Below are 13749 nucleotides of genomic sequence, written 5' to 3' on the forward strand. Positions count from 1 at the left end.
TGAAATGATGGTCAGCTGATTATGGTGTGTGTGTGGTTTTGATAAACAGAACAAAGACTATCAGTTTGTCACCCTGGGCCCTGTGCTCATTGGATCTTCTTTCCATAGACCCTCAGGCAAGGAGCAAATGGACCCTGATAATCTCACCTCTTCCACTTTCCCTGTATTCACTTCCAATGGGATTGTTCCTTGGAGTCACAGAATGTAAAAGATTACGTTCTAAAAAGGGAAATTCCAGCATTTGCAAATTGGGTATTGGCTCTAAGAGTATCAGAGCGTCCAGATTTGTTGTTAGTAAAATTTAAATGAACACAAACCCCCAAGTTAAAATGCCCAGGGTGGAGGCAGGGGAGCTGTCTGTTGTGCTGTATCTTGTTTCTTAGGATGTTATGTTACAAGAAACTTGAAACTTGGGCAGCGTTGGGCTTTTCCTGATCCCTAATACCTTTCTGATGCCCCTTTCCACCAGGAACCTGAGGAATATAGTTACTTTAAGAGATTTTTGGCCCTCTCAGAAGTGAGACGAGCCATCCACGTGGGAAACCGGACTTTTAACGATGGATCCGAAGCTAAAAAGTACTTGCAGGAAGACTTCGTGCAGTCAGTTCTGCCGTGGTTAGCCGAACTCATGAACAATTATAAGGTAAGAGAGCTATTTCGGTTACTATTTTAGGAACTTTTCGGATTATCCAGAGCAGGGGTGACTTTCTTCCATGTCTTCCAACTTCTATTTATGCTTACTTTTATGGTGCTTTACAAATATAAATAACAACCCACTCATTGTTTGAATGCTTCGAAGGAAAAGTTTTGCTGTTTTACTTTCTAATGAAATCACTTACCCTGACAGTTCCCAAAATGAAATTCTAGGCACACGCCACCTCTCATTCTTCCTTGAGAAAAGAAATTACAGGGGAGATGGGAAGGTGCGGCCTTGGGTAAGCCAATGCCCCCTTATTGTTTGGTGTATGATAGTCATCCCAGTGGAGTCAGGGATGAATGACATCGACTGGTTATTCAAAAAGTGTCTTTTGCCTAATAATTGACTTCATTCATGGTGCTTAAAGGCAGTTTTCCCAGTCTCCTCACCCAGCCACACACTGCGCGAGGGTGTCGGGTTGAAGCAAGGAGTGCGGAAGGGTCCTCGGAGGCGTGTCACGCCCGCCACGGAGTTATCCCACGGAGGTGTACCTACCACCCGCTTTGCTGCTGGAGGCGACAGGCGAAAGCGAAGTTATGGAAAGGAAGCCCCGAGGGTTCGGGCAAAGGACTCCTGGGCTCCCGAACTCTAGGGAAGAGGGTGGACACCGAGAGCCAGTGAAGCAGGGCACGTCCTCGTGTGTACTCTTGTTCTCCCCCCCACTTCCCTTCTCATCTCCCTGGATCCTCCGGGGCTGCTCTCCCCCGTCCCAGGCGTGGTCTGTGGGGCAACCAGGCAGGAGAAGTGTGTTCAAATGAGAGAGGAGACCACCCCACGAGACGGTCCACTTTCTCTCTATTTCCCGGCAGAGGCAAGGATAACACTGGGACGAACAAAAACGAGAGCTGCCAGGGGCCAACACACCGCTGCATCAGTTAGAAAAACGCCTTTCTCTCTTCCCCACACTTCACTCCCCTCTGTCAAAAATTGTCCTCACGTACTGCTTCCGTGTGATCTAAACTCTCTACCACCGTTTTCTGATACTCATTTCTACAATGTCTGGGTTAAGAGCAGTGCCCCTTGCGGGTGTTCGGTGCACAACCCTCAGTACCGTCCAGGGAGTTTCTGGCCAGATGCACAATCACCAGACGGTGTTGACTGGCGTCGGACCCAGAAGGCCCATGGGGTGGCCCTGCCTCTAGTATAGAGTTCGCATCTCTAGACGCACAGCACTTTTTGAAAATAATCTAACGTCAGTGGCTTGCACAGTGGAGAGCACAATAGGGAAGTTCCCGAGCACATTTTTTTGGTGCCCTTGGGAGATACCTGTTCCCACTGTATACATTTAATGAGAACGTGTTTCCTTTCTCAGCCAAGGAGAGTTTATGCCATCGGCTCACCTGACATGGGCCCATTGCCATCGAGTGTCCACTGGGCTGATAGCGAATACATGGATTAAAAAACACATCTAAACATCTCTGTCCCTGTTTCCCACGTATCCTACACCTATCAATACGAATTCCAAGGAAATCAGAGCATCTCTTAAACTTTGAAACGCTGACTCAGTTGTCAGAAAAAAAAGAGAACAGATTAGTGGTGCAGATAAAGCACCTTTCCGTAAAGAAAGAGAATGAAGTGTTCTGCTGGCCTGAGGGCACACCCCCAGGCAGCTGCTATGGAGGCAGCTTAAGCGTTCTCTCTGCCGGCAGGGCCCGCAGGGCGGCGATCAGCTTTGGCTGGTCTGCAGTGGTGGTGGCGCACCTCACTGTAGTCGCCCTGGAATCAGAACAACGTACGTAGGTTGGCTTAAAACGTTAGTACCCTCAAAGTGGTATTTATATAAGACTCAGTGCTAACTTGTTGTGGAAAATAGCACACACATTTCTATTCATAGGAACATGGAGGTCTTTTTCCAGTACTGCCTGCACTTTAGCCAATGTGGAGTGTCCCTGACAGGCAGAGGAAGACCCTCTTGGTTTCTGGGAACTAATAGAACTCCTCCAGCACACCAGCTCCTGGGTGGACTACATGGAAACATCACCCTTTTCTTGTAATGACCTATAGGGATGTGTATGCAAACTCATTTTCTATTCGGTGATTTCAGATGTGTGGGTGATAAACTGAAGTACCAGATTAGCAATTTCCAAAGTGGCTAGAAAGAGAAATAATCTGTGCGGCTATCGGAAGCTTCATGATTCAATCAGGTCACAATCGTATCGGGATTTTTAGGGCTCATCTGGGTAACTGCCATTCTTCACCGCTTGATCTACACACTCAATGTAATTCCAGTTAAAATGGTAGCAAGTTACTTTTATGGATATTGATGAAATAATTTTAAAGTTTCTTTGGAGAGGCAAGAAACTCAGAACAGCCAACTCAATGCTCAAAGAGAAGAGCAAGTCTGAGAAATGACACTGCTGCCCTCGAAGACTTCCTATGGACTGCAGTAATCCGGACAGAACAGCATTGGCTGGAGCACAGACCAGTAGACTAAAAGAATAGGCCTGTTTACTTGTGTGTTAGGTGATTTTTGATTATGAACCCATTACAGAACAGACTTGGGGAGCGGGGGTGAATGATATACTATTACCAAATGGACCCCCCTTGTGCTCCAGGGCACCCCCCCAGGGACTAGGTTCGCCCTGGCCTGCCACCAGGGAAGGACGTCTCCCAATGCCAGATTGGTGAAAAGGAAAGGGATTACTTATTTAAAAAGTTATATAGGCTTAGAGTAATGACTTAATGTCTTCATTAAAAATATCAAAGTCCTTTAGAATACCCACAAATGCACAGCCCTACCTTTTCCCCTTTGCCCAGTCCGGGTACCTTACCAGGAAAAGATGTAGAAGTCCGTGGTTCAGGCAGCCCCTCGGTTCCAGCACCATCAGCTGTGTCGCTACCATGATGGATCTCCAGTTAATCCACAACCATGGGGCGCCTTCTCATGGCCCACCAGCAAGAGTCCTTTCACCCCTTTTCTTCCAGGCAAAGTCTCTCTTGCTTCCTAAGCCATGTGGCAAAAGGGAGCACCCCAAAGCTGCGTGGTCCCCCCCAAAAAGCCGTGCGCGATTACGGCGCCTGGGTTTAAATCCCAGCACCAATCTTCCTCTGCAGCCCCATTGCCGACTCCTCCCACAATCAGTTACACCTGCCAGCATTCCCGTATTCTTCCAGCGTCACTGGGCTGCCATAGTAAGTCCAGGCAGGCGTAGGCCCAAGGCATGGAGCCAATCATTGCGAGCTTTTGTGTAGGTGCTGTACCCAGAGGGAGCTGCCTCCCCCTAACATCGTAGGTTGAAGTCACTCCCATCCCCCTGGCTCAAAGCATGGCCACAGCTGTTTCACATATCCATGAAACCACTTAAAGGTTATAGACATGTTAACTGACCATTCTAGAAGTCATCTGCAAAACTTGCTATTCAAAACAGCTCTCAATGGCCCTGCTCCATGCATCCCATCCCCCAGCTCAGACCTGTAGGGGTGAGGGCATCCTATATATACATATTTTTCTAATATTTCCTGAACACCCTGAGTTCTGGACCCCATTACAAATCCCCATTTGGGGGCCCCCCTCGGCTGCACCCTGTTACAAACTTACATTTTTGTTGGATTTAGCCATGAAAAGTCTGAGAAAGTCAAACACCTGTAGGCGTTGTTTATTTGCCTCCGCTGTGTGCTAGAATTCATTACCAATAAGGAACTGATTTAGCCCCTCCCTCCACATGTCCTAGGTTTGGTGCTGTGCTTTGGTCCCTTTGCATTAGAAGCATATGGAAAGCTTGCAAACAATACCTGATCATGGCCCGCTCCACCAAAGTTCTGTCAGTATAGCAACTATCCCAGCATAGCAACTACCACGCAGTAGTGTGCAATGAACTGGGACGAAAGAAAGGAAGGATATGATGGATGAGGGAGGGAGGAAAGGCGGAATGCAGGGAGAGAGAAAAGTACAAAGTGATAGAAAGACAGATGGTTTGTTATTCCATAAGCTGTCTTTATAATAAACTCATATTTAGTTTTACTAAGTGCAAGTGATTTGCCACACTAATTACATTGATTATGTATGTTGTATTCCTTCCTCTTTCAAGCAGCATTAAAAAAAAAACCAAGCCACTCATATACACTGATTGTAAGGCGTTATCCTGGTTTTAACACTGACAAAATGCTGCATGGATGGATAGGGCATGTCTAAAATCTAGGAAGTGCAACTCATACTCCATTAGAGCTGTTGGCTTCGAAGACCCTGCTCTTCGTAGAGGTCCCCGGGTCTTCAGTACTTTCTGATAGAGAGAGAAGTTACATTGTTCTTGCAAAGGTTCTCGCTAAAGATTCAGAATAGGTTTTGAACCCCTTTCTTTGTCTGTTTATAGTGTTTGCCATTCTAAAAATATATGCACTATATTTTCAGAGACATGAAAACGTGAGTGTGAGCATGTGTGTGAGTGCGTGAGCACGTGTGTTGCATTTCCTGTGTGAAACCTTCATTTAAACAAACAGGAGCCACAGCCCTATACATAAAGGCCATTTGTAGTCAAAGCAAAAACAATGACCTTGGATATGAGGCTGTCTCTGTTACTAAGTTGTCTGGAAGACCACCATAATTTTGAGAGGCACCATCTCCAAATGCCAGGTTTTAAGTTCCACATTATTAGACTCTGAAAGGCTAAATTGCCCTGGGGCAGGGCTTAGTTGGCTGTGTTTAAAAGTTCATGTAGTCAGGAAATTGTAACTATAAAGTTACATTTCCCTGTCACTTATCATTCTGCAGCTCATTAAGTTTCAACTAATTGCATCTTCAGAATTCGGGATCTTAACGTTTCTCAGCTTCACCACCAGACTGAAATCTCGACACCCAGGTCGTTAGAGTTTTATGTACTTGTCCTAGGCTATCAAAAGGTCTTCGTTTAGAAATAGGCAGTTCCTGATTAATGGATGTGACTTAGAAGTTTGAAAGATAAATATTTCTAGTAAAACAAAGTCATTTTAGCAGTCATTCTAATTGCTTGTGGCATTTCCCTTCATAACATCTTCTGACAGCGAAATGTCAATAGTGAAAGTGACCAAGAAACTCGATTGGTAAGTGTCTAGCATACCAAGAAAAATGTAACACTTAAATCGGCCTGATTATTCAGCTGCACAGTTGGATCCCTAGCTTCCGTGAAAGCGTGATGGGAAAAGTCTGGCTTTGTTGACTGTAAGCTGATGTGGTGACTTTCTTCCAGACCCTTTGAAGACAATGCAGGGGATGCCACTGCTGCTCGCTAAAACAATGTCTGGGAGGAGGAAGCGGCTTAGCTCCCAGTGAAGCATAGCGGAAAAGGGGGAAGTTAATCCTGGGACATTTGTTTTATGTAATCAGAGCCTATGGATAAGCAGCCGCCACTTTACAGGCAAATAAATAATGTACATTTGTACTGCAGAGTGCCTTGTGAATTCACTTTACCTGCTTCAGTTACAGTCCAAGTGCAAGAGTAACATCAGCTTTTTCTTTTTGATGAGACACACATCTGGGCTTCTTTGATTTTTAAGCATTTCAAAGAATACAGGGAAAAGCGACTAACCATATATTATAAGACAGACTTTGATTTCACCCAAACTTGCCATGCTTTTGACACATTTTCTTGTCTGTTCTTTAAATTTATGTTGGGATGAAATGTTCGAATGAGCAGCGCCATGTATTTTTCTTTTTTTCTCTCTCTCTCTTTTTGAAAGCCCTTTGATACTGCGTTCTGCCGTGCAGACCGGCTTGTGTTAAATCACTTTGCGTGGTGAGCACTGTCATCGTTTTACAAGGGTTTTCTTTTGTTTGAAGGTAGGTCGCACTCAAAACATTAGAAGGTCCATTTGCGATCTGTGGCAGCAGGAAAAGTCGACTTCATTTCGGCGCCGCCCAACTATGGCAGGGTGAGGGCGGTGCGAGGGGAAAGAGGTTCAGCGGCAATGCCATTTGCTACAAAGCTGCTAGGGATCTAAGAATCAATAAGCTCAGAAGTGCACACAGTTGGCCCACTGCGGTGATGGGCTCTGCCTCCCCAGATTCGACCAACCGTGGATCAAAAATATTCAAGAGAAAAATTATGTTGTTGCTGACATGTCCTGTGTAGTTAGGCCAACGATGGTTGCATCTGTACCGAACATGTACAGACATTTTTTTCCTTGTCATTATTCCCTAAGCAATACAGTAGACCAACGATTTACATGGCATTTACAACGTATTAGGAATTATAAGCAGTCTAGAGTACTTTAAGGTATGCAGGAGAATGTACGTATGTTATATGAAAATATTATACCATTTTACATAAGAGACTTGGGCATCTTCAGATTTTGGTATCTGCAGGGGACCTGTAGCCAGTCCCCTGCAAATACCAAGGGGTGATTGCATTTAAATCCAGTTGCTCTGAAAATCCAGCTGCTGTGAAACAAAGGCTATCATGTCAGTTGACTTGACTTTGAAAAGATAGAGAGTTGGGGGGTGTTCTGTTATGGATACAATGAGGAGTAGCTCGTGAGCAATAACCGTCAGCAGGCCTCTCTATCCATTCTGTGCGTCACAGCAGAGCAGGAGAAGATGCAAACCGCTGACGCACATGTCCAAAAAGGCTGGACCACTGGAAACCGGTGGTCTCCAAAGCAGTGTGTACCCACCACCCTCCCCGGGCATGTGGGAGGAAAATAGTTACGCTCTACTTTTTTATTTAACAAAGAAAACAGGATCATAAGCTTTGCTAATGTTTACTTCATGGATTGGTACTGGGGAGCTTATTTGGTCTCTAGAGTCACATGCTAAGTGTCATGGAGCCACAGTGCAAAGCCAGCCTCTCGGCTTTTCTGACTGTGATCCTCGGAGTCCACTTGCCACAAGCTGTGACTGCAGGCCCAGAGCTCTCTCCGCTGCAGTGTCCTCTTCTTCCCCTGAGCCCCGGTGACTTCATTCAGTGGCATTAGTCCAGATGGGAAGGCACCTCCCCACCCCCCACCAGTGCCCGAGGAAGCCTCGGTTCCAACCTCTAGGGCTCCTCCTAGGGGCTTTGCACCCCCAGCTTGGCCTGACCCGCTCTGTGGAAGTCCCCCAACCACACCCCTGCGTGGCTCCGTCGGTGCCATCTACGGCACCTGCTCAGGAGGAGAAACTCCCGAGTCCGTCCCTGGCTGGCAGTCAACCCCACAGCACGGGCTTCCTGCACCGAATGCCACGTGACTGAGTGGAAGCCAGGAACCTCAAGCAAGCTTTCTGAAACGAGAGCCCTGGGCGGGAGCCCCTGACATCCTCTGTCTTGATTTTCCTGTCTCCCCGAGCATCTTCCATTCTGAATATCCACGTCTGTTTCTTCGGCCTCCCGACAGTCCCCATGTTTGTTACAGGGACTCGCACAATCCTTTGGAGCCTGTTTGACATTCTCGGCAAAGAAAATGGAAAGGGATGCTTTACTTAGCAAACAAGGGGAAGTTGTGTTTTGGGGACAAAAAAAGCTAATTGCGGGCTAATGGGGTGGCTTTGGTGAATAGCACCATTGAGCGGACGGGGCAGAGAACCTTGCACCTGCCTGGTGGCAGGTTTTCCTGGGTAGATGAAACCCTGAAGCGCACAGAGCATTGGTCGGGCTTTTGTTTTTGATTCGGTAAGGAAAAGCGAGCTGTGCAAACAGGTCCTTTCCTCCTTTCATGAGATCAGCCTGGTTGCAACCCTGTCGCTAACTTTGCTTTTCTCCGGCGGGTGGATAAGCCCAGGTGGGAAGCAGACGTGCAGAAACGGTTTTTTCTGGCTCTTCAGGGGAGTGCCTACTTACCCTCAGTTTTCTGCTAAGAGAAAAGCACAGGGATCTTCATTCACAGACAACTAGAACTTTCCCTTGTGCTGGAAGGCGAGTTTGTTGTGGGGGAGGGGGATGTCCATGGGTCTGGTGCATCTCAAGGCCAGCCCGAGTCCGGGGTGGGCTGTACCTCGCTGAGGGCTCTGCTCACCGGACACTCTAAGGCCTGCCTCCCCCCCGGCCCCCCGGCCCATGCTGCTATGGGAGCTTCTGGACACCTACATCCCGCCGCCTCTGCAGGTTGTCCAGCATGTCCCCTACGACAAGGCCACCCTACATTCTGCTGGCCGCCAGGATAACTTCAGCCGGGTGGTCCTGGGTGTAAAGGACAGTAGAGTAGCAGGGACACTTCATAGTCCCCACAGAGAGTCACCTTGCCAATTTTTCCTCTTAAGACCTTTTTTAAAAAAGATTTCATTTATTTATTTTTGGAAAGGGGGGAAGGGAGGGAGAAAGAGGGAGAGAAACATCGATGTGCCAGAGAAACAATCCGTTGCCTCTTGCACGCCCCCAACTGGGGACTGGCCAGTTGGCATTATTTGCGTGGCATTTGCATGGCGTTAGGAATTATACGTGGTATTAGGAATGTGCCCTGATCGGGAACCAAACCCGTGAGCTTTCGGTCCGCAGGCTAGCACTCAATCCACTGAGCCACACCAGCCAGGGCTCCCCTTAGGATCCCTGATGGATCCACTCAATCCACTCAGTGCTATGACAGTGCTACTAGTTTTTCAATGTCAGAGGTGGTGATAATGCTGGGGAGCAGGGAGCCGCTGCGGGGACTTGATGGCAATGGGCCTTCCTACAGGTCCTGCCTACCCCTCCTGTCGTCATCAAGGCTGCAGGAGCGTCGGCCACGCCTCCACGCAGTCTAGTTTCCCATTAGCTTAACCCGGCTTCGTGAACTGCAGGGTGCTGCTCTGAGCGTGGCCATCTTTGCAAGTCACGTCTGTTGTCATTTGGCAACTGTTGACAAAGGGACCAATTACCTTTGTGGGACGTACCAAACCCAAGGTCTATGGGTGCTGCCCAATACACACAGGATGCAAGCTCCCCATGTAAATTTAAATTTTCTAGAAGGCCCATGAAAAAGACAAAAAGAAACAGGTGAAATTAGTTTTGATAACATTTTCTTTAACCCAATATATCCATAATATTATCATATCAATATGCAATCAATATTAAGAAATCGTTGAGATATTTTACATTCTTTTCTTTGTACTAAGTCTTCAAAATCCAGTGGGTCTTATAGATTTATCGCATATCTCGAGTTGGAGTAGTCACGTTTCAAGTACCTACTGGCCACACGTGGCTAGTGGCTACTGTATTGTTTAGTGTGGATTAATAGCTATGGACTTAACTATTAGAAATGACAGCATGTTTTGTTTGCTCTGTGGGGCTGTTTCTTGTCGGTGGGATGTGTGTGATACATGTAGTTAGGTCCCTTGAATGATGCAGGAAGAGAAAGAAAGAAATGGCCTCTTGGCCTACCTGTCCATAGGACAATCGCATTGGCAAGCAGGTGCCACTCTTTGGATGTGACCCTTGCTGTAGCCTTGAAGCTGACACTCAGACAACCAGGGAGGACATTTGTCCCTAGAGGGCCTTGTCTGGGGGAGTGGCAGGCCTGCGCCTGGACACTTCCGGTTTTCAGAATGTAGTTACAGATGACGATCTGAGGGGACGCTCGAGGGCTGAGCAGATCTGTCTGGAAAGGGCCATGAGAGCAGACCCTGGAAGAAGAAGGCAGAGCAAGGGACCCCCCAGCGTGGGCCCCAGCCCTGGTGCCACTCAAACTGGGGGCAAACTACTACTCTCGGTCATCATTAAAAGTAATTTTAAGTGCGCTGCTCTAGGTAGTTAATTTGTTCTCAGAGATCCCGGAGTTGGCGCGGTGGCTTGCTGGACCTTTTTCAAGCTGGCTTTGCTTCTTGTTCCCCTCGGAAAGCAACGAAATTATTTAGAGTTAAGTTGCAAGAAAGCAGGCATAATTTTCTTTGGCTGGAAGACATTGTTTGTACAATCGCTGTACACTCTCTCAACCTTGTTTTGCTCCATTCTCATTTTTCTTTACGCGTCTTGGCAGAACCGGCTGGTAGGCGAATGGCAGGCACATGGGGGTGTTTATCCCAAGTTCATTTTCCCTCTTTCATTGTCTTCCCTTTTCCTTACACTTGGAAGCAAAATATGTCCCTTTTGAAGCCTAACTTGGTGGCAGAAGCAACTACTGTTTCATTCAGTTGTCGCATTATTTTCTGCCACAGTCTTCTCTGGGCAGACCCCGGGGACTCAGGCTTCCTGAGCATCTTTACTGCCTTCTCTTCCTGCAAAATCGCCAGGAGGAAGCACTCCCACAAAAAGTGCAAGATGGGCAGCTGGAGCGCAGGCCTCGTCCGTGAGAGGATGACCATTCTGCCTGCAGTCGGCAGCAGCGCTGGAACCTGTACCCCTTAGCTCAAGTTCAGTTCTGCTTTTGCAGCTGAGCTTTGGAGAAACCCTTGGGAATGACCCGAGACTGAGATGGATATTAGTGAAATTAATTCCCTTCTGCTCGGGAGACAGGCCCTGGTGGGGCATGCTAATTGCCTCAGGCAGAAGGCCCTGCCGGAGTTTGTAATAGAAGAAAGATAAGTAAGGCAGCCAGAAGAGGAAGTGTGGAGGGCCTCTTTGTAGGAGTTTCATTGATTTAGCATCTGTAGGGAAACTTCTTTAAAAAAAAAATTTTTTTTTTTGATTGGCAAACAGGAGAACATTCAGAACGAAGACAGATAGTGGCCAACTGGGAACGCCGGGCCGCCTGGAATAGCTTAGGCTGCTGCTCAATCATTTCCCCAAACAGGAAACCGCAAAATATTAGAGATTAAGGTCACTAGATCATTGGGAAAAGAGCATAACTTTGTCTGCAAAGTATTATGATGGGTTGTAAGTGAGCCAAAATCGAAGCATAAATCTCTGGTCTGAAAATGCAACAACAGAAATCCGGCCTTCTCACAAAAGCCGTGTGCTTTCCTGTCGTATCCAGAGACCAAAGCCGCCTTCCGCGGCGTTTCAGTAGTTTTCCCTGATAAGCGGTGGAATAAACAGGCAAATAGAGGGAGAAGTCTTGCGTTCTCTGTTAGTGACGCGAGTGTTTTGATCTGGATTGAAAAAGAAGTGAACGTTTAGATCAGCAAGGGAGCCCTCACGTGATTTATTTTCAGTCGTACGCTTTTATGCTGGCAACAATAAAATGTTCAATATATAGTAAAGCGCACGTTTATGGACATCTCTGCCCCTGGCCCCTTCGTTCAAGAACTCAGGTGCGCAGGCGCCGCTGGAAGCACAGGTGTCTCTCTTCCCCTTTGAGCACCAATCGTGCGCTCCCCCTAACGCACCTGAAGTCGGGCTGAGTTCTGAGGGCGTGGGATCTTTTGGTTGAGCCTGCAGGTACATTGGTGGACAGATAGTGTTTTGGCCTCACACGGTTGGCTGCTTTATATATGCCCGGAAAAATACCTTTCAGAGGCGTACACTGTGTACAAGAAGGGTTCCTCCTCATCTGATTCTGTGCATTAGGTCTTTTCTGAGAAGAGTTTTGTTGGGGTTTTTTTCTGACAGAGTTAAATTTATAGATAAACTGCTGATTCATATACATGCAGAACGGGACACGGTTGTGGTCTGGAATGTCACGATGATTAGATTTCAGGAAGATGTGAGAGAAACTGACTTTTGGTGACCCCTCCCGCAAGGAAAGCCTAGAGCCTGAAAGAGCAAGCTTGCCTTCCCTCTTCTGATTATTCACTGTTTAGAAAAGTTTAAAAAAAAATCTGGAGCATCACCAGGGCAAGGGTCACATCTTTTCCTATCTGTCCCCTGGGAGCCCAGTCCTTGGGCGCCTCATAAATATTTGCTGTTGGGTAAGTGGAGATTGCATCCGAGCAGCGCAAACACACCCAGCGCATTCCTTGTGTAGCCATGCTCCCTTCTCCCACTCAGACAAAAGGCCACTTCCCTCCCATTTTGGACGGAAGTGAGACTCGCTGCTTATGGATCCAGGAAGGAAATGAAATCAATGATGAGTGTTGGATGGGGACCTATTGATCTTTCTGTTTTGCTTATGACTTAGTTACAGAGAAATATTTTTCTCTTTTAAGAAAAATAAGAGCAATAGCCCTGAGTATGTGATGACGGCCCTTGCACCCCTGTGGGGGTGGGGAACCACTCCGGAGGGGGCGGGGCTGTGTCTGAGGCGGGCAGCCACTGCCCGGTGCTCGGTGCTCGTCACGGTGGCCCTGATGAGGGGTCAGGTCTCCCAGTATGGGAATGCTGGCCTCTAGTTGCAAGAACACCACCAACAAAACGGCTATGTAGACTCAATGGATCTATCTGCAAGGCTTCAGGTAGCAAATTTCAAACCTCTGCACGCCGCTGTGGAAAGGTAATTTTCATATTCTTCTTGATAAGGAGGAACAAAAGCATTGACGAGACCCTGCTCTGCAGGTTGTAGGACGTTCTTACACCTCGTATCTCATGTGGCCCTCCTAACAAGTCTGCGATGGGCGCTCCACACTCCACTCCACGGAGGAGAACGCTAAGGTTCAGAGCGACGAGATAACATGTCTCAGTCTCTCAGTAAGCACGGGCCCTGGGAGGCTGAGCCAGGGCTGGGGCTCGAGGCTGCTGTCCGCATGCTACTTATATAGGCCCCTGCTGTTCGTTTTACCAAATTCATGACCTCATGCAGTTGTGTTAGCATTCTAACTACATTCTAAATCACAGTTGTAACTCACAGGTAACATTTCATTCGGAGATTATGGAACTGTTCGAATAGTATGTCGAGCTCTGGACCATTTACTGTGTGCCTGGGATGCAGAAAGCTTTACGTGCGCTGTATTATGTGATTCTCCCAGTGACTCTCTGTCCTGGATGTTTCTCTTGTACCCACTGTACCGATGAAGAAACTGAACTCTAGACAGGCTGAGTAAGTTCCTTGAGATAATCCTGCTAGGAAGTAGCCGGGCTACGATTCAAACCCGGTCACAGGGCCTCTGCTCTTCACTGTAAACACATATCCTGTATTCAGAGTCGCAATAATCTCTGGGTTTGCCCCTGGCATGTGGAACTACAAATGAAGAATATGCCACCTATTCAGCTGTTCTGTTCAAGGCAGTGGCTTAGGGCAGCGAGGCAGTGTGGGGGAGGGGTCAGAAGCACACTCTTTGGATGCAGGCAGACCTGAACTTGAATCTTTTTTTGTTACTGGTTAGCTCGGCTCCCTGCATCTCTGTCTCCTCATATCAGAATAAGCATAAATAGCACCAG

The 13749-nt window shown here is 47.5% G+C and overlaps 1 protein-coding gene across 2 annotated transcripts in view; it reads left to right on the top strand.

Annotated features, from left to right (window-relative positions):
* The window catches only part of CPVL (carboxypeptidase vitellogenic like), a 108081-nt gene that overhangs the window by 68460 nt on the left and 25872 nt on the right, over window positions 1-13749 (top strand). For both annotated transcript variants that reach the window (XM_028526055.2, XM_036010455.1), the window contains exon 11: window positions 470-643. In XM_028526055.2, the coding sequence (XP_028381856.1) occupies window positions 470-643 (174 nt within the window). The remainder of the gene's footprint in view (window positions 1-469; window positions 644-13749) is intronic.

The sequence above is a fragment of the Phyllostomus discolor genome, chromosome 10 (assembly GCF_004126475.2).
Source record: "Phyllostomus discolor isolate MPI-MPIP mPhyDis1 chromosome 10, mPhyDis1.pri.v3, whole genome shotgun sequence".
Taxonomy (NCBI): Eukaryota; Metazoa; Chordata; class Mammalia; order Chiroptera; family Phyllostomidae; genus Phyllostomus; species Phyllostomus discolor.